This window comes from Trachemys scripta, chromosome 1 (assembly GCF_013100865.1).
Source record: "Trachemys scripta elegans isolate TJP31775 chromosome 1, CAS_Tse_1.0, whole genome shotgun sequence".
Lineage (NCBI taxonomy): Eukaryota > Metazoa > Chordata > Testudines > Emydidae > Trachemys > Trachemys scripta.
Genome location: NC_048298.1, coordinates 53,984,550 through 54,007,530, shown reverse-complemented (window position 1 = coordinate 54,007,530; position 22,981 = coordinate 53,984,550). Strand labels below are relative to the sequence as shown.

The 22,981-nt window shown below is 41.0% G+C and overlaps 1 protein-coding gene across 5 annotated transcripts in view; it reads left to right on the top strand.

Moving 5' to 3' along the window:
* The window catches only part of ADAMTS20 (ADAM metallopeptidase with thrombospondin type 1 motif 20), a 172,546-nt gene that overhangs the window by 52,988 nt on the left and 96,577 nt on the right, over nucleotides 1-22,981 (top strand). For all 5 annotated transcript variants that reach the window (XM_034769790.1, XM_034769798.1, XM_034769810.1 and 2 more), the window contains 7 exons: nucleotides 1,104-1,187; nucleotides 2,351-2,475; nucleotides 5,712-5,752; nucleotides 6,087-6,192; nucleotides 9,612-9,758; nucleotides 10,806-10,947; nucleotides 13,153-13,257. In XM_034769790.1, the coding sequence (XP_034625681.1) occupies nucleotides 1,104-1,187; nucleotides 2,351-2,475; nucleotides 5,712-5,752; nucleotides 6,087-6,192; nucleotides 9,612-9,758; nucleotides 10,806-10,947; nucleotides 13,153-13,257 (750 nt within the window). The remainder of the gene's footprint in view (nucleotides 1-1,103; nucleotides 1,188-2,350; nucleotides 2,476-5,711; nucleotides 5,753-6,086; nucleotides 6,193-9,611; nucleotides 9,759-10,805; nucleotides 10,948-13,152; nucleotides 13,258-22,981) is intronic.

Here is a 22,981-nt window from a genome sequence, read left to right as displayed (position 1 = left end):
GTAGGCTGACTTTTTTATTGGGATTTGGGAAAGATTTCTTTCAGGGGACCACATCCTAAAAGAAATCTTTCCCAAACTTCCTCCTCTGGCCTTCAAATAACCCCCCAATCTCATCAAGCTCATCATCTAAAGCAAGCTCCCCATAGACCAGAACACACCAACTCAAAGCAGCACCAGACACTGCCAGAGCAACAGATGCAAAACTCGCGGACATATCTCCACTGCTATGATGATCAGTACCCCCACAATACACTTTTCAAGATTTATGGGTCCTTCACATGCTTGTCACAACATGTGATGTACCTTATCCAGTGCATCAAATGCCCCAACAACAACTATGTGAGTGAAATGGAACAATCACTACACTCTCGAATGAACTCACACAGAAAAATGATAAGACAAACATCACCTGTCGGCAAACCCTTTTCACAAAGTGATCACTCCATATCTGATCTTGCAATTCTTGTCCTCAGGGGAAACCTGCACAACACCTTCAAAAGGCGAATTTGGGAATTTTATAACTCTGCTAGACACCAAAAGCCATGATTTTAACAGAGACACAAGTTTTCTGGTTCATTACAACAATTTGTAACACACCATACTGCTTGGTGCCCTAAATTGCCCATTTCAGACCCTCTGTTCATAATAATCTAATGCCCAATTTCCCACTTCATTTCAAGTGACCACCTCCAACATTTTAGCCCTTCTGCTTAACAGTCTGTTCCAACTTAAATTTAGCTCAAACACTATTCTTCCTTCCCCAGACCTAAAGAAGAGCTCTGTGTAGCTTGAAAGCTTGTACTTTCCACCTACAGAAGTTGGTCCAGTACCTATCTTGTCTCTGTCATATCTATGGAGAGTCCATTTGACCTTAGTCTTATTCAGTGTTAATTAATCAGTTATAGTAAACAAGTATATGCAGTTATAGTACACAAATGACAGATTTAGTATAATCTGTCCATCTTCTGCTAACCAATGTGGTATTTGAATGCTTATAACTGAATATAAAATTTTAACTAAATAACTGAGTATGAAAATACTAAGAGATCTCAAGTTTGCCATATGGTTTTAGCAGTCTAATCCTACGAATTTTTTCTCTCTAGGTTGCAGCAATCTACAAAGACTCAAGTATTGGAAATCTCATAAATATAATGATTGTAAAACTAATTGTAATTCACAATGAACAGGTAAGAAAAATATACTTATTAATAGGATATTTTCCACAGATTAGGCACAAAATATTTGTTTGCAGGCTAATTTTTTAAAATAAAATAATTTCAACAAAAACAGTTTGTTTTTTAAATGTTAAGGTCAGTTACATTTACTTTTACTGTGACCATCACTTTGTTGATATAAAAACAAACAAACCTCCAAACAAAAAAACCTCCAAACCCAAACAAAACAAAGAAAGAATGTAGGTGTCAGGGTTAACTATAGCTCCAAGTGGAATTAGTTTACACACAAAGAGAGGTTTACTGCAGAACCTTTTATTTTTATTGTAGAACTCCTTCCATCCCTTCTTTTAGGAATTCCCATTGACTAAAACGGGCTTTAAGTCAGACCCTCAGAAGGGCTTATAGGGCAGCTACCTGCAGGATAAGTCTCCTGAGCGTGGCTTCATTAATACCATATTGACAGGGGAATTCAGGAGTTCCATAAGGGGTCGTGCGACAGGTGGCAGCATGGAGGCCCTAACTGCTGATGGATCCCCTGAGATCTTTTGTTTTGCAGGGTGCATGGGAGATAGTATCCCCTCCCCTCAAACAATCTGCTGAAAATGCCACAAAGTGAATCTTACAAATGGTTCCTCTTCCCGAGTTGTCGTCTGTGGTCTGTCAGTAGGGCAAGATAATCTGGTCTCAATTACAGCAGCACTGCAGCAGTGTATGAGAAGGAGGAAAGGATATTTCCCATAAGACTGTGTAGTTTTATTGTCCAAACGTGAGTGAAATTAAAAAACCAAACATGACAAATTAGATGTTATAGATTGTATCAGTCCAAGATAGTGTGCATAACACAGATCTGAATTTTTTAAAATATGTTTTTATGTTGATTTATTTTGTCATAAATATTTTTCTAACAGTGTCTTTGTAATAAGTATATGACATAGGGTTATACTTACTGATTTACAAGACTGGTTATATTACTGTCTGTCTGATTACTGGCCGCATTACGGCTGTGATCCTGCAAATTAATCTGTGTGGGTGGACTCCTGCATACAGCCCTATTGACTCCCCGCCTGGTGTTCACCCACACAGATCAGCTTGCAGAATTGGATCCCACATGACTGAATTATTGCAAGTGAATGAGTTTTACAGTCTTTGTTGTGTCTTGGCAATTTCCTGTACAGGAAGGACCAGCCATCAGTTTTAATGCAGCTACCACTCTTCGTAATTTTTGTTTATGGCAACAAACACAGAACATTCTGGATGATGCTCACCCTTCTCATCATGATACTGCTGTTCTCATCACAAGGTACAGCCTCTGAAATAGTCACATTTATTGAACTAGGTCAGACGAATAACAGTTGGTTTCTGACATTGTTAACTGTTGCACTGAAATATTTCAAAGTTAATTAAAGTAAATGAAGAAATCAATAGTGGAATAAAATTAAATGTTTTGTACTCCGAGGATGCATCTACACTTGAGTTGAAGGTGTAGTTTCCAGCTCAGGTAGATGTATGCACGCTAGTTTGAGGGAGCTAGTACGCTAAAAATAGAAGTGTATCTGTGGTGGCGCAGGTGGTAGGGTTGGCTTGCTGCTCAAGTACAGTCTTGCCAGAGACTTTCAGTACTTACTCCAATGGCTAGCCCATCCCGTTGCCTGCACCTCTGTGGCTATGCTTCCATTTTTAGCACGGTAGCTCAATCAGAATTAGCATACATATATCTACCTGAGCTGGAAACTATACCTTCAGCTCAAGTGTAGTTGTATCCTGAGACCACAGAGAAACAATGCATGAAAAATTACAATGACAATGTTGTGTTGGTAACAGGCCAGCTGATACAGTTCCCATTAAAGTCAGTGGGACAGGATCACCCTTGAAATTGTGATGTGGTGAAATGAAGGTTCTACCCATTGTACTAATACAGTTCAGTCAGTGCTAGGGTGCTGTACCAAAGCAATAACATTAATGGAATCTATTGCACTGACTTAATGACGGTTTACTTTTGGAGCGTAGTGTACAAAATTAATAAATACTTTACAGGGGGGAAAACATTAGATTTAATATATATTCCTCCTGTCTCCACTTCTCTCGGTCTTTCTGGTGTTCAAGCATAAAAGATATACCCTCCCTAATTGTTCTCTCTCTTTCAGTTGCTCTGATATATTGTTTTATATCCACTGGAAAAAAAAAATAAGCTGCATTTAGATCTTGTCCTGAATTTAATTTTTTTATTTCAGCAGAGTTGTTGGTTCCTCTGCTTAGGGCAGTTTCAAATTTCCAGAAAATTACAGCACAATTTTTAGCAGCATTTCTATGCTTGCTCTGCATTGTGAACCGTCCAGGGAAATAGCATAAGCTGAGATCCACAAAAGGGACTTAGGGATTGTGATGCTGAGTGTCATGACACCTAACTTTTAGCCCCCTATAAAACTACAGGAACAACACTGTGATCCATAGAACTGAAGTTAGGCCCCTAGCCTCCTATATAATGAATGGGAATGGATAGGCACCTTAGAATGTGATCCACAAAGCCAGCATGCTAGGTGGAGAGCTGCCTAAGCTAGCCAATGGGAGACCCAAGAAGAAGGAGGTGTATTAAGACTCACCCTGCCCATCTTATGGAGTTCAGTGTCTCAATTTGGGCTGCAGGGGGAGATGCCTAGCTCTGCTAGAGATCCACAAAATGGGGGAAGATAGGCATTAGGGTTGCGAACTTTCTAATCCCACAAAACCGAACACCCTAGCCCCTCCCCTTCCCCGAGGCCCTGCCCCCCGCTCACTACATTCCCCTTCCCTCGGTGGCTCGCTCTCCCCCACCCTCACTCACTTTGACTGGGCTGGGGCAAGGGGTTGGGGTGCGGGAGGGGATGAGGGCTCTAACTGGGGGCACTGGTTCCAGGATGGGGCCATAAATGAGGGGTTCAGGGTGTGGGAGTGTGTGTGGGCTCTGGGGTTAGGCTGGGGATGAGGGGTTCAGGGTGTGGGAGGGGGTTCTGGGCTGCGGCAGGGAGTTAGGGTGCGGGAGGGGGTCTGGGCTCTTGGCTGGGGATTCAGATTCTGGGGTGGGGCTGGGGATGAGGGGTTTGGAGTGCAGGAGGGGGCTCCGGGTTTATGGGGGGGTCTCAGAGCTGGGACTTGGGGTTGGGGCACGGACTTACCTCTGGTGGCTCCCGGTCAGCAGTGCAGCAGGTGGGGTTAAGGCAGGCTTCCTGCCTGTACTGGCACCGTGGACTGCGCTGCGCCCAGGAAGCAGCCAGCAGGTCCGGCTCCTAGGCAGAGGCACAGCAGGCGGCTCTGCACGCTGCTCTCACCCACAGGCACCATTCCCGCAGCTCCCATTGGCCGCGGTTCCTGGCGAAAACCGGACAGCTGGTCACCTAATAGGCGCTCTTCTTCCTAAGTTGTATGTGGAGCCCAGTCCAGTAGGTATATTCAGAGGCTGCCTAATTCCACATAAAACAACTGGGAGGAAACTCTTATAATTTTTATCCCAGTGGTTAGTGCACTCACCCAGAATGTGGGAGACCACTAGCTCAGTTCCTCCCTCTGCCTGATGAGGAGAAGAGATTTGAACAGGAGTCTCTTATTTCTCAGGTGAATGGCCTAATCATTAGGCCATAGAATATTCTGATGTGGGTTTCCCTCAATCTGTCCTACTGAAGTTGTTCCACTTTAATTAAATAATTGAATAATTAAATGTTATTTGAGGGCAAAGACAGAGTGGGGATGACTTTATAGCCCATTGGTTAAGACACTAACTTGAGAGGTAGAAGATTCTGTTCAAATCCCTCCCTATCAGCTGGGTGGGTTCCCAAATCCTAGTGAGTTCTGTAGCCACTGGGCTAAAGATTATAAGGCATATCCACCTTCTGTTCTCCCCCCATCCCCTGAGTTATTTTGTGTGCAGTTAGGTGGCCTCTGAGCATAACTACTGGACTGGGTCCACATGCAAACTTAGGCAGGTGACCACCTGTCTTTCCCCAGCTCGTGGATTGCTCTGGCACTTAGGCAGGAGGTGGGTGCCCAGAGGCCTAGAGTGAGGCTGCAGTGCGCAAGCTCAGAGACAGGAATGTAGGCACCTAGGGAACTTTTACTACTAAAACTTAGGCACTGAGTGAGTTTAGATGCCTATGGGGTTAGGTGGCAGCCAAACAATGGTAGTTTTGTGGGTTGCAGCAGCACCTAAAAACAGGACTTGGTACCTAAGTATCTGGGGATCTGGGACGTAGCATTTAGGCTCTTTGTTCAGTGCAAGTTTGAGAGACAGTGATAGTGTGGGCTAAGTCTGTTAAGTTTAAGTTAACTTGTTCACAAGAATTTAAAACTGTTCTATACATTTAAATATTAAAAATTATGCATCAAATCCACATCTGGTTTAAATCATTGAAGGTTCTGATCCATTGACTCCATTGAAGTCAATACAGTTACATCAGTTTATACCAGCTCGGGATCTGGTCCTCTGTGTTTTTTATTGTTTGGAATACAATTTTGGATTCTCTTTTGGATATTATAATAGTTTCAAATAAAATCTTTTTCTTCAAGGGAAGATATCTGCAGAGCTAGAGAGAAGTGTGATACTCTAGGTAAGCTACTTTGTTAAATCAGTATAATATTTTAAAGAGAACTTGTAAGAGAATTGTATTACAGATATGAGGAAATCATACTGTAAATGTAAAGTTTACAATGTGCATCTTAGAAAGTGAACCTTTATGGTATTGCATCCTTGGTAATGTAACCTTGGCTTGATATATATTCTGGGAATGATTTTCTGGATCAAGGTAGGTGCTTAATTTGTGTGCCTCTGGCTATATCCGTTAGGCATCACTTTGAACATGTACCCCTTAATATCCAATATAGTCAGTACTTCTACATGAATATTTTACTGTTAGGCTTTTATATAAAAATTCATTTTTCCAGGTTTAGCAGAATTAGGTACAATGTGTGACCCACTGCGCAGCTGTTCTATAAGTGAAGAAAATGGATTAAGTGCTGCATTTACTATAGCACATGAACTTGGGCATGTGTAAGTATATATTTTCCAATGGAATATTTTGATTTTTTTTTTTAATAAAAAAAGCCCTTTACAGGACACAAAAGCTAAAGTCCTTTACAGGACACAACATTCTCTCTGCCCCCTTGCATCTTGCCACCTCTGCTTAGGGTGACCAGATCACCCAGGTGAAATATCGGGACGCGGAGGGCGGCGCAGCCCAGCGTGGAAGGTGTCTCGGGCTGGGCGGCCCGCGGGGGCAGGTTTGAGAAACCCCTTCCCGGGCTGGGGGCTGCTCCGGTTGCTGGCGTGCAGGGCCAGGCTGGAGGGGGCCGGGCAGCGCTGGGTGCAGAGAGCGGCGCTACGACGCGGCGTTTGCGGGCCTGGGCTGGGCTCGGCTGCCGGCGGAGGGGCCCCGGGGCTGCTTGAGAGGCAGGCGAGGTCCTGGGAAGACGCGCGGCCGCGGAGGGGCTGAGCTCCTGCCTCGCCTCGGGAACCCCTGGCGTGGCGGCTGCAAACGCGTCTCGCTCGCCCCAGCCCAGGCCGGGCCCCTCCCGCCGCCGCCGCTCACTACCCAGCCCAGTGCGCCTCATCCCTGCGGCGGGACGGGCAGGGGACCGGCTCCCCCACCCACTGAGGAAGAGGCTCTGTGCGCCAGCGGCCAAGCTCTGGCTTCCGGTCCCTCCTCAGTCACCCGCCCCACACGCTGAGCCAGCTGCGGCCAGGGTAGCAGACCGGGCTGGCTGCAGCGTGCCCAGAGAGTGCTTGGGGAAGAGGCGGGGTCAGGGCAGGGATTTGGGGAGGGATCCAATGGGGGAAGGAGGGGGCGGAGTCTGGGCGGGGGGGGCGCAAGCACCGGAGCGGAGGGCAAAATTGTTTGTTTGTCCAGTGTCCCGGCCGAACATCAGTCGGGACGCGGGACAAACAAGCAGATATCGGGACAGTCCCGATAAAATCGGAACGTCTGGTCACCCTACCTCTGCTGGCCAACAGGTAGGGGTAATAGATTCATAGTTTAAGGCCAGAGGGGACCATTAAATCATGTAGTGTGACTTCCTGTATGTTACTGGCCGTTAAATTTAACCCAGTTACCCCTGTATTGAACCTAATACCTTGTGTTTGACTGAAGCACGTCTTCCAGAATAAAACTGTGGCTTTGTCACTCCCCATCCACCTGCTCACAGTGGGCGTGGGGAGCATTGGCTGCAAAAGCCCTTGTTCGTTCCTTGTGCCCAGAGCTGTGATCGGAACAGATCGAACACTGCATTCAGGGAGCTTGGGATGGGTACCTCCTGCACCCACCCACCTCCCAGAGTAGCCTTACTACCCTAACCACAATCTAGCCTTAATAAATAACCTCAGTTTAAGTAAATATCAAGTTGTTAATATAACTTAGAAATATTCTTAAGTGTCAGGTAAGTGTGTTCGCCATTTTAGAGCACCATAGGAATACACAACCAAATAGAACAAGAGTACTTGTGGCGCCTTAGAGACTAACAAATTTATTAGAGCATAAGCTTTCGTGGGCTACAGCCCACTTCTTCGGATGCATATAGAATGGAACATATATTGAGGAGATATATATACACACATACAGAGAGCATGAACAGTTGGGAGTTGTCTTACCAGCTCTGAGAGGCCAATTAAGTAAGAGAAAAAAAAAACTTTTGAAGTGATAATCAAGCTAGCCCAGTACAGACAGTTTGATAAGAAGTGTGAGAATACTTACAAGGGGAAATAGATTCAATGTTTGTAATGGCTCAGCCATTCCCAATCCTTAATCAATCCTAAATTGATTGTATCTAGTTTGCATATCAATTCCAGCTCAGCAGTCTCTTGTTGGAGTCTGTTTTGAAGTTTTTCTGTTGTAAAATAGCCACCCGCAGGTCTGTCATTGAATGACCAGACAGGTTAAAGTGTTCTCCCACTGGTTTTTGAGTATTATGATTCCTGATGTCAGATTTGTGTCCATTAATTCTTTTGCGTAGAGACTGTCCAGTTTGGCCAATGTACATGGCAGAGGGGCATTGCTGGCATATGATGGCACATATCACATTGGTAGATGTGCAGGTGAACGAAGAAGTGGGCTGTAGCCCATGAAAGCTTATGCTCTAATAAATTTGTTAGTCTCTAAGGTGCCACAAGTACTCCTGTTCTTTTTGCGGATACAGACTAACACAGCTGCTACTCTACAACCAAATAGAAATATTTTATTAAAAATATGAGAGGAAGACAAGGACAACACATGGTAAGTGCCATGCCTATCAGTGAAGTAAAAGGCATGTCATGCTCTGGGTCTGTGAGGCATGCCACAGTTTAGGTGATGATGGCATTTCACAGCCTAGAAGCCATCTTGTGAATTGTATATGCCTTTCATGGTCACTTAAATGCATGCCACATGTAACAATGCTTCAACTCAAAGAGCAAAATATTGCAATTTGCTGGCTGCATAAATATAATAATGCTGGGCTTTATATAATTTGTGTATTTAGTAGTCACAATTAAGGTGTGTGTACACGAGCATATATTATGTGTATCCTATTTATTAATGTATACAGTATGTTGGATAAACTGTTGTCTAAAACTACATGTTCCAAAGAGGTCGACATTTTCAGAGCCAAGTAGGATGTTTAGCCACATAGCTTATAGTGAAATTAATCCCCATTTAGCATGGGTGCTGGAACAATTTGCATAGTGGGGGTGCTGAGAGCCATTGAACCGAACTGTAAACCCTGTATATAATGGAAACCACTTCAAGCCGGGGGTGCAGTAGCACCCCTAGTTTAAGCACTTATGCCAATTAGCCTTGAAAAGCTCAGAGTGGTTCTTTCTCTGATAATGTAATACTAATCTCTATAACTAATACATAGTTAAAAAAAAAAAAAGCTAGGAAGACTACATTGGACTGAATATTCAGAATAATTCTCATTGTAGATAAAAATGAATTAATAGACTCATACTTGATGGTAAGTATAAGTGAAAGACTGAAAGTATAGGTGGAAGATGAATGCATAGTGAAACCCCACTCGTAAGAAGATTTGCACACACTTTTATGTTAAAACAAGTAGAGCAATACAAGGTGTAAGTATTGGTGTGTTTTTAGTAAGACAGTTGGAACCTTATTTGAATATTTAAAGGTAGAATTTGGTCATAATGTGAAAATATACACCTACTTTTTTAGATATTCATTTTTTCTGAACAATTGTAAGAATTAAGCCCCTGGTCTGTAATATATTTTATTATCCTTTTGGATGAAAGATGCTACAGAATCTATCTAAGACATTTCTAGGGCATCTATCACCATATTAGCAGAGAGGCACAATTACAGATGAGACCCATTATACATGAAAGGCATTTTAAAACTTAAGAATTGAACATTTGGTGATGTAATAAAGTAAACTTAAATTAATTTTTACTGAATTTGTTTTGGAGTGTGTTTGTTTGTCTTTTAGATTCAATATACCCCATGATGATAGTTTTAAGTGTAAAGAAGCTGGAATAAAATATCAGTACCATGTAATGGCCCCAACTTTAAATTATCACACAAGTCCATGGACCTGGTCAAAATGCAGTCAAAAATATATCACTGAGTTTCTTGAGTAAGTATCAATATAATGTAGTCTGTTTTTTCAATTGTTGTCTCTTGAAACTATTTAAAAAACATTGCTTAAATATAACTATATGCTATTTTAAAAGCACTCTGTGTTCCTTTGTATTTGTTATATGCTATATTGCCATGGAGTTGCTTTTCAGTTACTGAACAGTTTAATATTTTAATATTCATTCTTAGAAAAGTAGTCCTCAGTCCTTCAAAGACTGATGCAGGTGCTTACCTTTACTTACTGTGAGTAGTCTCATGACTTCAACTGAACTACTCACAGTGTGTTAAGTTAAGGACATGCTTCAGTCTTTTCAAGATCAGAGCCTTGGCAACACAATCAAGTACATGGTGTATCTAGATCAAAATGCACACCCTCTTCTTTTTATGAAAAGCTTCTTTTTAAAATGAGAAATGCGGGTTATAATTAGATTTTTCCTGAGTCATGACCTTTTGATCTTTTCCTTTGCTATGACAATTTTTTCAATTCTCATTTTCTCAAAAATGCACAAAAGAGAGCATTGTTGATGAATTAATTTTAAGATAATCTTAAGCAGAATCAAATAGGGGAATTTTTCATCCATACCTGTAATTTTCATTTTAATACGCAGACTTGTAGATCAGCATCTAAAATATCAATTACTGTAAACAGTTTTCATGAAACAGTTGAAAATAAATAGAAACCGCTATAATTTTATTTTATATTACAAAAACTGCATATTGCTGTGCTGCATAATTATAGTGGTGATTGTCCTAAAATCATAACAATTGTCTATCTCTTATGGTTTATTTTTGAAGTTTTATGTTTGTTGTTGCGCTGATGTGATATTTTAGAAAGGCAGTTGTGAAGCTAAATATATGTGCAAACCCACAGCTTACTGTGTTGGGAGTTATGCATATGTAAACACTGTAAGATCTGCCCCCACAATCAATCAATTAGTGTTTTACATTTTGTAATATAATCACAAAGTGGTCTTATCTCCAAAGTTATATATTTGTAAAATTTCAATAAAAACAATTTATTTACATTTTGTTAATTTTATAACAGTACTGGTTATGGGGAATGCCTTCTCGACAAACCAAATGGAAGAATATATGATCTTTCATCACAGCTGCCTGGATCAATGTATGATGTCAACAAGCAGTGTGAACTTATGTTTGGTCCTGGGTCACAAGTATGCCCCTATCTGGTAAGTCACACAACACAGAAACCCATCTTTAACATTTATTTAACAATTTTTGAAAAATATTATTTGCAGTTTCTTCAAAATTGAAATGAAATCCCACACACTCTTTATCCTTAAACAATTGTTTTTTTTCCTTGAGCACGTGGAAGAGTTTAAAAAATCAGCACGGTAGAGGACAAGAAACTTCAGTGGAAAGCTTGGTAGTTCTAAGTGCTAGGAGAGTTTTATGTGGCGTTAAGGAGTAAGTGTAATATGGTGATTTAGATCTGTGCATTTATGCATGAGGTGGTTGTTGTAGGAAACTGAATTTATACAGATGTATTCTGACTTCAGTATTTTTCTCTTATTGTCTTACAAATGTATTCAATAATTATTCATTTTTACATATTATCCATACAATAACCTACTTACTACACAATTTTTAATTAATTTAAAAAGTGTTCTTAATTGTGAGCTTGGTTTTAAAAAGTAGGTATAATTTTTACATTAAATAAATAATTCATATACATGCTGAAATGAATGAGAAGGGGATCCTGTGCTTTATTTTATAAGTTATAACTCATGCCTGTTAGAATTGTAGTGCATAGAAGAGCTTTCATGATAAGCTTAACCCACAGGTCAAGGTCAACAGTTTCTTAATAGCAGAACAGTGAACTGGAAACAAAGCTACATACAGCTTGATACAATAAAAAATGGAATTTCAGTTGTTGGATGTCTGTACAAACTTTAAAATGTCATTATGGATTCATTCAGTGCTAAGAATTAAAGGGTAAGCACTGCCAATATGGCATAAAGGCTCTGCTTCCACCTGTAGAAGAAGACTTTATTAGCATTATCGGGTGGAACTAATTAGATATGACAATTAACATAGGATCAGATTTAGACAAACTTCAGTGGGAATATTTTTCGAGTAAATTGCTATTCATTGTGAGGCAGGGAATCAGAATCTGGCCCATAGTGAGTGTGGAATAATTTAAGATGGTCAGGATTTGTATACCCAAAGGTAGTGATGTTCAACACTGATTGTGTCATGATTTTGATATATCCATCTAGATTGTCTATCCAGCTGGAGAATATAACTTTTATACTATGCAGTAGTAATTAGGAAGACAGACTCTTTCCATTACTATATTTTTTTAGATGCACTATTGGTTAATTCATGGAACAGTCAGTTTTACTGACAGAATTAGGGTATTTGGTTTCCTTTCTATTGCCCTGATCCAAATCCTACTGAAATCTATGGAAGTCTTTCCATGGACATCCTGGGATTTTGGACCAGGTTCTATGTTCCACGTACACAAACAGATCTGTGAGGTGGAAAATCTATAAACTTGAAACCCTCTTTTGCAGTATAGTATTGTATACGATATTAATTTTTAAAAATCTTATAACTTCTATTTAACTATATTTTATCTATAAAATTAAACAGCCTATGACCATTTAATTTTTAGGCTTTCTCATTCACAAATGTATAGTGTGACTCATATACTCTCTTACTGTGAAAACCACTCAATATTTTTTTAACACTAAATGACAAATGTGCAATAACTCCATTGTAATCAATGATCATTTACACCAGAAGTTGAATTAGATTGAGGAGTCACAAATGTTGTTAAAGCCATCTTTTCCTGTTCATCCACTTGGGGACAACTAACCCTAGTTTGGCGACAGTTGAGAATTGAGTCTGCAGTTTTGACAGAACTATTACAGTACTGTATATTGCATCTGTGAAATCATATTGAATACAGTTTTTAAAAGTGCCTTTGTGATTTTCAGTGGGACTTAGGGTCATTAAGGTACTTTTGAAATTTAACCCATTGTCAATAAATTGGTACCACTATGTGGAAATAGTAGTTAATGGCTTTACATGGTGATTATATTCAGACCTTATGATATGTAGTAAATAACCTGAACCTCTAATTTTTTATAAAATACCAAGTTATGATGTGAAGTTAACTGATTTTTGCTAATCCAGTGAGTTCAATCAAAATATTCCATATTATTTGTTTTTCCTTATGCAGAATCTCTTCCCTTGTTTTATAAGGAGTATCATTTGTGAACAATATTTTAAGTATAGCTTTTAGAATTCTCCTATTTGCAAACATTACAAAATGCATACGGTAAGAGAAATGTAATTAATATGTAGGCCATTGAACAAAATGATGTTACAGGTGTAGCAAAGGAAATGAAATTTTGTTTTCTTTTCAGAAACAATGCAAACGCTTATGGTGCACAAGTGCTGAAGGAATTCACAAGGGCTGTCGTACTCAGCATATGCCATTGGCTGATGGGACAGAATGTGGTCTTGGAATGGTAAGATTTAACCTTTGCTATTTCTCAATATTTACTCATAGTAAAATCATGGAAGTAGTTGACAAGAAAGTCGAATATCCACTGTTTCTCTGCCTTGCAACTTCCGGAAACTGATTGTATGGGCGGCACCCACTTGACCTTAGATGCAAAGTTTGGCCAACTCATATAATGTTGTAGCATAAATATTATCAGATTGCAGTCTCAGGCCAGTACATACAAATGTTTAGGGATAGCACAATGGTAACAACAGAGTGTTGGCCTTATGGGGAAGCTGCTATTTCTCTTTTCACTTCTGGGGTCCCAAAAGTTAGGGTCCTTTTTGACCAGTTGTTTCCTAAGCAGTTAGTTCTCTACTGCCAACCGTGCTCCAGAAATGAATTTCCTAGGGTATAGGTTTCTCTGGGCTGATGTGGTGGTGTTGTGATCTGCCAACCTAGACCCTGACCCTGCGTAAGGAACTGCTAGTGTTGACCTATGTATCTGTGCAGAGTCGCCTTTGAGTAATCTGCTTGATATTAATCTGTGCTAGCAGTTCCCAGTGGAGCCCTAGTTTTATTATTTTTGATGTGCTTTCATAGATTCATAAAGTTTAAGGCCAGAAGGGACCATCAAATAATCTGATCTGAGCTCCTGTATATCATAAGCCATTACATTTCATTTGCTCACCCAGAGTACAATAACTTTGTATCTTTACAGATTTTCTCTGTTGTTGTTGTGTTTTTGATTCTACATATATAATAGTGAATTTGATAATATAATTTGTTTGATAACAAATTAGTAAGGAAGGTTAATCTCCTGAAATATCATGATTTTCTTGTATCTTGCAAAATTAGAAAAAAAAAAGTTACTGTGGGGCTGCCAGTGGGACTTTGGCCTGATTGAACCATCATGTATTCAGTATTTAACCTATTTTTCTGAATTACTCATTAAATATGATGAGAGCTCATCACATTTGTATTAAACCTTGTGTGTAATCATTATTTTAAAGTTACTACAGTGAATATGTACTGATATCAGAGTACTTTTGCTATGTAACTTAACAAAACCCCTTTGTTATGTTATTACTGCAGTGAAACTAAATAATTTTCTCTAGTAATTGAGAAGATAATCACAGTATTTAGAGTATTGACTTTGAAAGAATCAAAAACATGTGCAATGATTAATGTGATAAAGTGTGATTTGTCCCTATTTAAGGGTCTGCTTCTATGCCAATCAAAGTTGGTGAGAAATTTTACATGGTTTTCAAAGGGGATAGGAGATGACCACTAGTTATTAGCCTCTAACCAGTAAGACATGCTTAGTGTAATTGAGGTGCGATTCTATTTGAGCCATAATGTTGAATAAATCTATATTTTGCATTTTTGATTATGAATTATGTTGTAACATTTCTGCCTCTGTAGATAAAGATGTAAATGGCTTTTTAAGAAGTTAATAATTTAGCCTAAAAGCACTTTTTAGAGTTAAAGAACAGGAGTACTTGTGGCACCTTAGAGACTAACAAATTTATTAGAGCATAAGCTTTCGTGGGCTACAGCCCACTTCTTCGGATGCATATTAGATTTAGCATGTTGTTTTTTTGTTTTAACAAATTATGTATCTAATCAATATATCTTGCTCTACTGTTGTGTATGAGTCTTATGCTATAATATGAAGGCTAATCCTGACAACCAATTGTCTTTCCTAAAAATACCAACTAGGTTTAAAGTTAATAATAAAGAATAAACTAAAGTGAGTGAATAGACAGCTATTACTGAACTCCTGGGTTGCTGAAGGCAACCTTTTTTCTCCATGTTAGTTTTTCAGTTGCAAGGTCTTTGGAGCAGAGGCTTTTTTATTTTTATGTTTGGTATTTACAGAGTTGAACACATTAATGGTATTTTAATAATAATAGTACATAATATTAATAGTAAATTTAGTCATTACTGGTGGCATTTCCTATAGTAATAGTAGGTAAAATGCAGCATTGTTTGAATCAGCATCTCAACAGAAAATAAAGGGAACCTTTATGTCAGGCTTTGAACTTCTTATCAGCTTTAATCACTTCATAAAATTTAAACACTGGTTCATTTTCACTCTAAACTTCCTGCATAGTCCATCTAGTTCATCACAGTGCACTTTCTTCACCTAACAAATGTGAGGATATACAGAAAATTAATTATTTTAGCAGGCGCAAAATAAACTTGTTGGACTTTCTGCCAGAATGTCTGAAAATTTCTTTCCCCCCCCACCCCTTTTCTCCTTCTACATTCTGAATGCTGATGTCTGGCAATGGCCCAGTTGTAGCAGCTTTGCTTCCCCCAGAGCCACTTGTCAGTACATTGATATTCACATTGTGTACCATCCCTTCCAGGTGGTTTTTGTGTTTGCCTTCTGGGCTTCACAAAAATCAATGGGAGGAGGAGGCATCTGTGGGTTCTAATCCTACCAGCACAGGCCCACAAGGGAGCAGAGAAGGATACATGTTTTAGAATCCCTGGCTTACTTAATGCTCCACAGAGACTTTACTATAGAAAAACAATAAATAAAACTAGACTTACCATTGTGAATATTTGCTAGTTTGCAGGGGCATTTGCTATGGTGAATAGCTGAAATTTACAGCTCAGAGGAACAAATACTGAAATACTTGAAAACACTTCTAATGGCTGATTTGAGAAAAATATTATGCAGTACAATAATGGAAAATATTATAAGGCTGGTGCTTCCTCCCCCTTCCCTCAGTAATCAAAGTAAGTTACCATGGTAACATAATGTGAATTTAGAGCCAGATCACATGCTCACTCTGTAGTAGCTTTACCAGTGAGTAGTCTGCTCACTGGTAAAGCTAAGCAAATAACTGATTTTTTTTTTGGATTGCTGTCAGTTCTGAAAAAAAGTGGGGGTAAATCGTTTCAAATAGAACCAAATCCAAAAAAGAATCGATCCAAAACAGATTTTTGTGAGTGGTGGGGGAAGAAGCAGCCTTCCTTACAACTTAAAGCCCTGTGGGATGTGGGAGACTCATGTTCAGTTTCCCCCTCTGCATGATGTGGAAAAGGGATTTCAGCTTGGGTCTCCCACATTGCAGGAGAGTGCCTTACCCAAAGGGCTGTGGAATGGGCAAGTTTCTCTTGGTGTCTCCTGTTGGCGCTGTTCCACTGTGTCATTAGAGCAGGTACTTGAACTTGTGTCTCCCCAACCTAGGTGAATATTCTAATCACCAGGCAATAGTCTCTTATACATTTTCTCTGGCACACTGACTAGTCATTGTCATTATGAATGACTATGAATTGCCACTGGAAATGTAATTTCACTATAATTTCCTTATTGCTATTTCAAGGGAAATAGAAGTTGTTTAAATGATTCCTTACAGTGTCTATGTCTACACTATAAAGCATAGGCATGGGAAGTAAGGCTGCAGGGGGTGCTATAGCACCCCCAGGTTTTATGTGGGGGTCCCGGCTCCCGGTTGCGCACATGGGGTCCCAGCTGCTGGCCCCCGTGCTTGGGGTTCTGCTCCCAGCCCCGCATGTGGGGTCCCAGGTGCCAGCCCCGCTCCTGGCTACACACGTGGGATCCCAGCTGCTGGCCTAGGGAGGAGTATAAGAATATTGCTAGAGCATGCAGGGGTGTAATCAAGAAGGCCAAGGCACAATAGGAGTTGCAGCTAGCAAGGGATGTGAAGGGTAACAAGACGGGTTTCTACAGGTATGTTAGCAACAAAAAGAAGGTCAGGGAAATTCTGGGACCCTTACTGAATAGGGGAGGCAACATAGTGACAGATGATGTGGAAAAAGCTGAAGTACTCAAAGCTTTTTTTGCCTTGGTCTTCACAGACAAGGTCAGCTCCCAGACTGCTGCACTGGGCAACACAGTATGGGGAGAAGGTGAGCAGCCCTCAGTGGTGAAAGAACAGGTTACGGACTATTTAGAAAAGCTGGACATGCATAAGTCCATGGGTCCAGATCTAATGCATCCAGGGGTCCTGAGGGAGTTGGCGGATGTGATTGCGGAGCCATTGGCCATTATCTTTGAAAATTCGTGGCGATGTGGGGAGGTCCTGGACGATTGGAGAAGGGCAAATATAGTGCCCATATTTTAAAAAGGGAAGAAAGAGAACCTGGGGAAGTACAGACTGGTCAGCCTCACTTCAATCCCCAGCAAAATCATAGAGCAGGTCCTCAAGGATCCATTTTGAAGCATTTGGAGGAGAGGAAGGTGATCAGGAACAGTCAACATGGATTTACCAAGGGCAAGTCATGCCTGACCAACCTGATTGCCTTCTGTGATGAGATAACTGGTTCTATGGATATGGGGAAAGTGATGGATATGATATATCTTGACTTTAGCAAAACTTTTGATACGGTCTCCCACAGTATTCTTGCCAGCAAGTTAAAGAAGTATGGATTGGATGAATGGACTATAAGGTAGATAGATAGCTGGCTAGATTGTCAGACTCAACAGGTAGTGATCAACGGCTCCATGTCTAGTTGGCTACTGGCCCCGTGCCTGCCCCCAGCCATGGCCCCAGCCTCGGCCCCCTTACCCCGTCCATGCCCCCCCTACTGGAGACACGGCCTTGCTCCCAGCCTCAGCTCTGTGGGGGTGGGAGGGGGGAGGGCGCAAGGTAAAAAGTTTGGAGATAGTTCTGCTGGCTTTCAGCACTGCCACTATAAAAAGCGTTTCAGTGACACTGCTACAAAGTTAAGTTGACTTAAGTTACACTGATGTACAGCCACCGCTGTAATGAAACCACTCTTGCATGTCCACACTATGCTTCTTGTGTTGGCGGAACGCATCCACAGGAGCCGCTCTTGCATCAGCACAGAGAGCAGTGCACTGTGGGTAGCTATCCCACTGTGCAACTTGCCTTCTGGGTGTTTTGGGAAGGGTTTACTATGCCTCATGGAGGCAGGTTCAGCATCACATGATGCAGGTTTCTCAATCCCATCATTCCATGAGCATTCTACTAGGTTTCCAGCCACTTTTCAGCTGCTCTGGTAACCTGTGAGCCAGCTATCTCTGTCAGAAAGCACGGATCCTGCACTGCTCTTCAGTATTGTGCTGTGCGTTATGAACACAAGGCTATAAGAAGAACTCAACAGAAGGGCTATTCAGTGGAGGGAAGCCTTGAAGGAGCATTTTAACAATGAGCCACAGTAATATGTGTTGCTATAGTTTGCTGAGCCTGGCATTGTTTGTTTGCACCATGCTATGAACCTTGAAATGATTGCTGTGTGTGCCCGACAGTAACAATGCACATGCACCTATTGTTGGTGAATGTTAGCAACAACCACCCTATGATGGAGAATAATGAAGATAAATTCAGTTTCTATAAGTAGATTTTTATTCCACACCCATGCAAACATACCTACGTAATGCTGAGGTAACCTTCATACATGCAGGGGAAAGTATCTTTAAATGGGAAGGAACAGGGAATTCATAAGCACATACCCCGAGTCTCTCCCAGCTGGGTGTATGTGCGACTGTCGTGTTTAATCTCCTGCGGAGTGGAGCGCCTTGGGTATTGCAGCAGCCCCGAAAGATACATGGAATGGGGGTGGGGAAAGTGTAAGGCAGTCCTGGAATGCTTTTTCTTTTCTAATTAAGCTTTGTATGATTAGAGAAGGTTTCAGCCACAATTAAAACAAACCTCAAACATATGAACTTGTTTCAGATAGAGATTATTTATATTTTTATCTAATGATTTGTTGTAGTGTATTGTAACTCACATGCAGCACACCGCAGTATGAAGTATACAGAGAACTCCCTTGTGATTCTCTTCCTCTGCCTCCCTACAGTGATTTCTCTTTATATCATGACTTGTGCACCTGTGAAAAGAGGAAAGGATTTGATCCTCTTTGCTTATGATTTTTCTCCAGCTACTAGCTTTTATGAATTCTGTTGTAAATACATTTCAGTACTACCACTTCAATACAGAATTGAGGCAATAAATTCAAAAGAGCAGATCAGAGCAAAAGTAACTACAGGTGCAGTTGAAAGACAGAGATTCTTGTAATTGGAAGCACTGGTCCATTTTTTTTTCTGAAAACTGCTTTTGGTACATCTCCCTCCTTCCTTTAACAGAGGTGAGAGTGAAAAGTATACCACTGTGCATCTGTGATCACTGTGGAGGTAGAGACCCAAATCATATTGCCCAGATAACAGAAGATCATTCCAATTCTGAATATGTGCAATGTAATGGAAATACAGTATTGATCCATATGAAACTGACTCGATTTTAATAATATTATACAGAGCCATGTAACACTGCAATTTATTTTAAGTAAAGATGTCTTGAAAACTGGGATTTATTTTAACACAAAAACCTTCCTCAAGAGAAGTAAATCTCTTTTCTTTAATGAATAAACTACGGTAGGTGTACAAAAATTGTACCACTTTCCCATCCTCCATCAGTAATTTAACTGTTTACATCTATATAAAAAAGTGAATGGCAGTGGTATCTGTTTTTACTTATCCAGGGAAAGATTTAATTCTGTTTCTTTTCATTCTTCTTTAAAACCGTGCCCTCTTTTCCCACAGCCTGAGGCTAAGCACCCTGATCCCCACCCTGACTGCTCCTTCCCCCAGTCCTCCACCCATATACTACCATCTTGACCCCACCCTCCACCTTCCTCCACAGCCCCCATCCTGACTGCTTCTCCCACGCATATACCACCACCCTCCCTGGTTCCAGTTCCCACATTCTCCCACAGCTTCCAGCCTGACTGCTGCCCTGACCGGCCCCCAACCCATATACCACCACCCTGACTCCAGCCCTCTCCTTGTAGAAGTGATATATCCTCCCTTGCCTTCTTCTATGCCTCCTACAGCTCTTTGATTTTTTACATGGCACTACTGCATGTCCCTATCATAGCCCTTCTCCTCCATGCCCCAAACCAGTTCCTGCAGCTGGAGCAGAGCTGTGCCTGCACAGCCTCCTTTCCCCACCGAGCCAGGAGATCCACCACCTCTCCTGTACCCCAGGCAGGAGTGCGTTTGCTGTGTGGAGCTGGCATGCTCAGCTAGGCAAATGCTATGTGAGCTCTCCATGCCAAGCAATCAGGAAGAGCAATTTCAAAACTTCTGGGAGCTCTAAAAGGGGAGGGGTGCATGCCTGTGTAACTGGCTGTATGACAGCAGAGTTCAAACTGGTGACCAGAGCGGTCACGGTGCACATTGTGGGGCAACTCCTGGAGGCCACTTAGGGCGATATAAGTAATGCAGTGTTTACACTGACACTGTATCACTCCAACTGTGTCGCCCTAAGTGCTACACCTTTTGTCGAGGTGGTTTATTATGTCAGTGTAGCAGGAGAGTTAAACTGGCGGGAGAAGCACTGCAGTGAGGAACACCTCCATAGTTAAGTCGATGTAAGCTGCCTTATGTCAATTTAACTTTGTAGTGTAGACAAGCCCAGCATGTTTAACTGGATACAGCATAATGGGGCTGTTACAAAATCCATTCTGCAGTTCTTCTGAATATTGACAAGTCCTTAGAAGTTGCACTGGTTTGGCTTAAATCCAAAACTGAATTAGTTAAACCAATGAAAACCTTTGTGTGGACACTCATAAATCAGGTTTAAACTGATATAAATCTTTTCGCTTACACCAAGCACCAGCTAAACCAATATAAGTCAGGCTTACACTGTCCAAAGGGTATCCACATGCAAAATTGTATTGGTTTAAAATTCTACCTTTAGTTAACCTGATGCTAGTTTTTGTGTGGACCAGGCCTAAATGAGTTTGCATCTTGACCGACTTAAGAGCTATGCCAAATTAGCTTTACATGAATTGAAATGTAGGTGCCTGCATTTGTTTTTATTTCTTTAAAATTTGTGTACTAAAAAAATTGTCAAATAATATCTATCAGAAAGCAACAGTGTTATGCAGCTTTGAAAGTATGAAAAATACAGGCAAGGTTTGATTTCATTTTGCAACTGGTCAGAATTTTCTGTTGAAATGTTTTTTCGATGAAAAATATGCTTTCCTCAAAATCAAAAATTTCTTTGGGAAAATATCAGTTTTGCTAAGTTTTTTTTTTTTCAATTTTCTGTTGGGAATCTAAACAAAGTATTTTATTATTGTTGTGAATCAAAACATTTTTTAGTTGGTTGAACCAAATCAGTATAGTCTGATAAAAGAGCCGCCCATGGTTGAGAGTGAAGGATATGAGGTGCCCAAACCACAGCTTCAGTGAAGCATAGTGGCAGCTCAGGTATGTGCATTTTAATGTTAAACCGAGGCTAAGCAAAGCCTTTTGATTCAGGAATGTCTAAATGTTTTGTTGAGATCAAATATGTAAAAACAAAAAGTTTCAATCCAAAATATATGGAACTTTTCATTCTGCAATAATTTAGATATTTCTACATTTTGTTTCAATTTGGGATGAAAACAAATTTTGAAATATTGGAATTTACAATGGGATATGTATTCCATTTTTGAACAGGTCTACTTAATTTTTAATTAGTTTGTATGTTCCTAAGTGTTGTAGTGCTCTGGGGGAAGATGTGTGATATGTCACGTGGCAAAATGTGGTGATTTCGGGATGGAGTGACAGCCTGCATTTTGGGGAGGGGGGGTATTTTTATTGTTTTGTGCCCTAGACCTACGTATTGGTGTGCTACACTTACACAAAGCACCAATGGAGTCAGCACCATGGAATTTTTTAAAAAATATGCATTTTATATATATATATATATATAAATATATAATTTAGAAAATGTTTTTTGTTATTGATTAAACTTAGTGCAACATTACAATATTGTTATTTGGTTGGTGCCTTTGTTTGGTGCCAAAGTTCTTCCAGAACTTTGAGTTCAGCTATACTCAAACTGCTGAAAACTCAGAAATGAAGAGTTAAAGTACATGCCACCTCCACAATGGATCCTTAACTCTGCCTCTTGGAGCTGGCAATAGCAACTGGAAATGGTTCAGTAAGGGTGGTGCCATAATAAGTAGACATGGGGAAGGACTAAGAGAATGTGCTGCTGTTTGTGTTGTGTTTTGTTCCACAGATTTGAATTCCAGCATTCACTTCAATTGCCTTTGTTGCATTAGGTTTAGCTGCACTGAATGCTGGAGGGATTAGTTGGAGCAGGTTGGCGTACTTGTTACTGTGATATAATGAGAAGCGGATGTGTACTTCGAAGGATCAAATATACCTCATTTCAGAAGGCTGTGTCAGTAGCAATGCATAGTGGTCTTTTTATGGGAATTGTCAGCAGTGTGGTGGTATACGAGACCAGGGGCGGCTCTATGTATTTTGCCACCCCAAGCATGGCAGTCAGGAGGCTTTCGGCGGCGTGCCTGCGGGAGGTCCAGCTGGTAACACGGATTCGGTGGCATTTGGATTTGGCGTACCCACTGCCGAATTGCCACCGAAACCGGGACCGGCGGACCTCCCGCAGGCACGCCACCGAAGGCAGCCTGACTGCCGCCCCCACAGCGACCAGCAGGCTGCCCCCCGCGGCTTGCCGCCCGAGGCACGTGCTTGGTGTGCTGGTGCCTGGAGCCGCCCCATACGAGACAATGGTCTCTGGGACTTAGTGTCTCAGAAGAAATTCTCAGAGCAAGGGTGAAGGGGAGGTAATAGCAAGTCTGGGGTGGTTTGTGTGGAGTAGGATCATTGCTTAAGTGTAGGCCAGGTATAGGTAGCAGCTGTTTGCTATGCCTGACCGAAACCTTAGTTTTGCCTGAGCAAAGAGAAGATGTGCGACACGGTCATACAGTGCTTGTGTGCTCTGTAG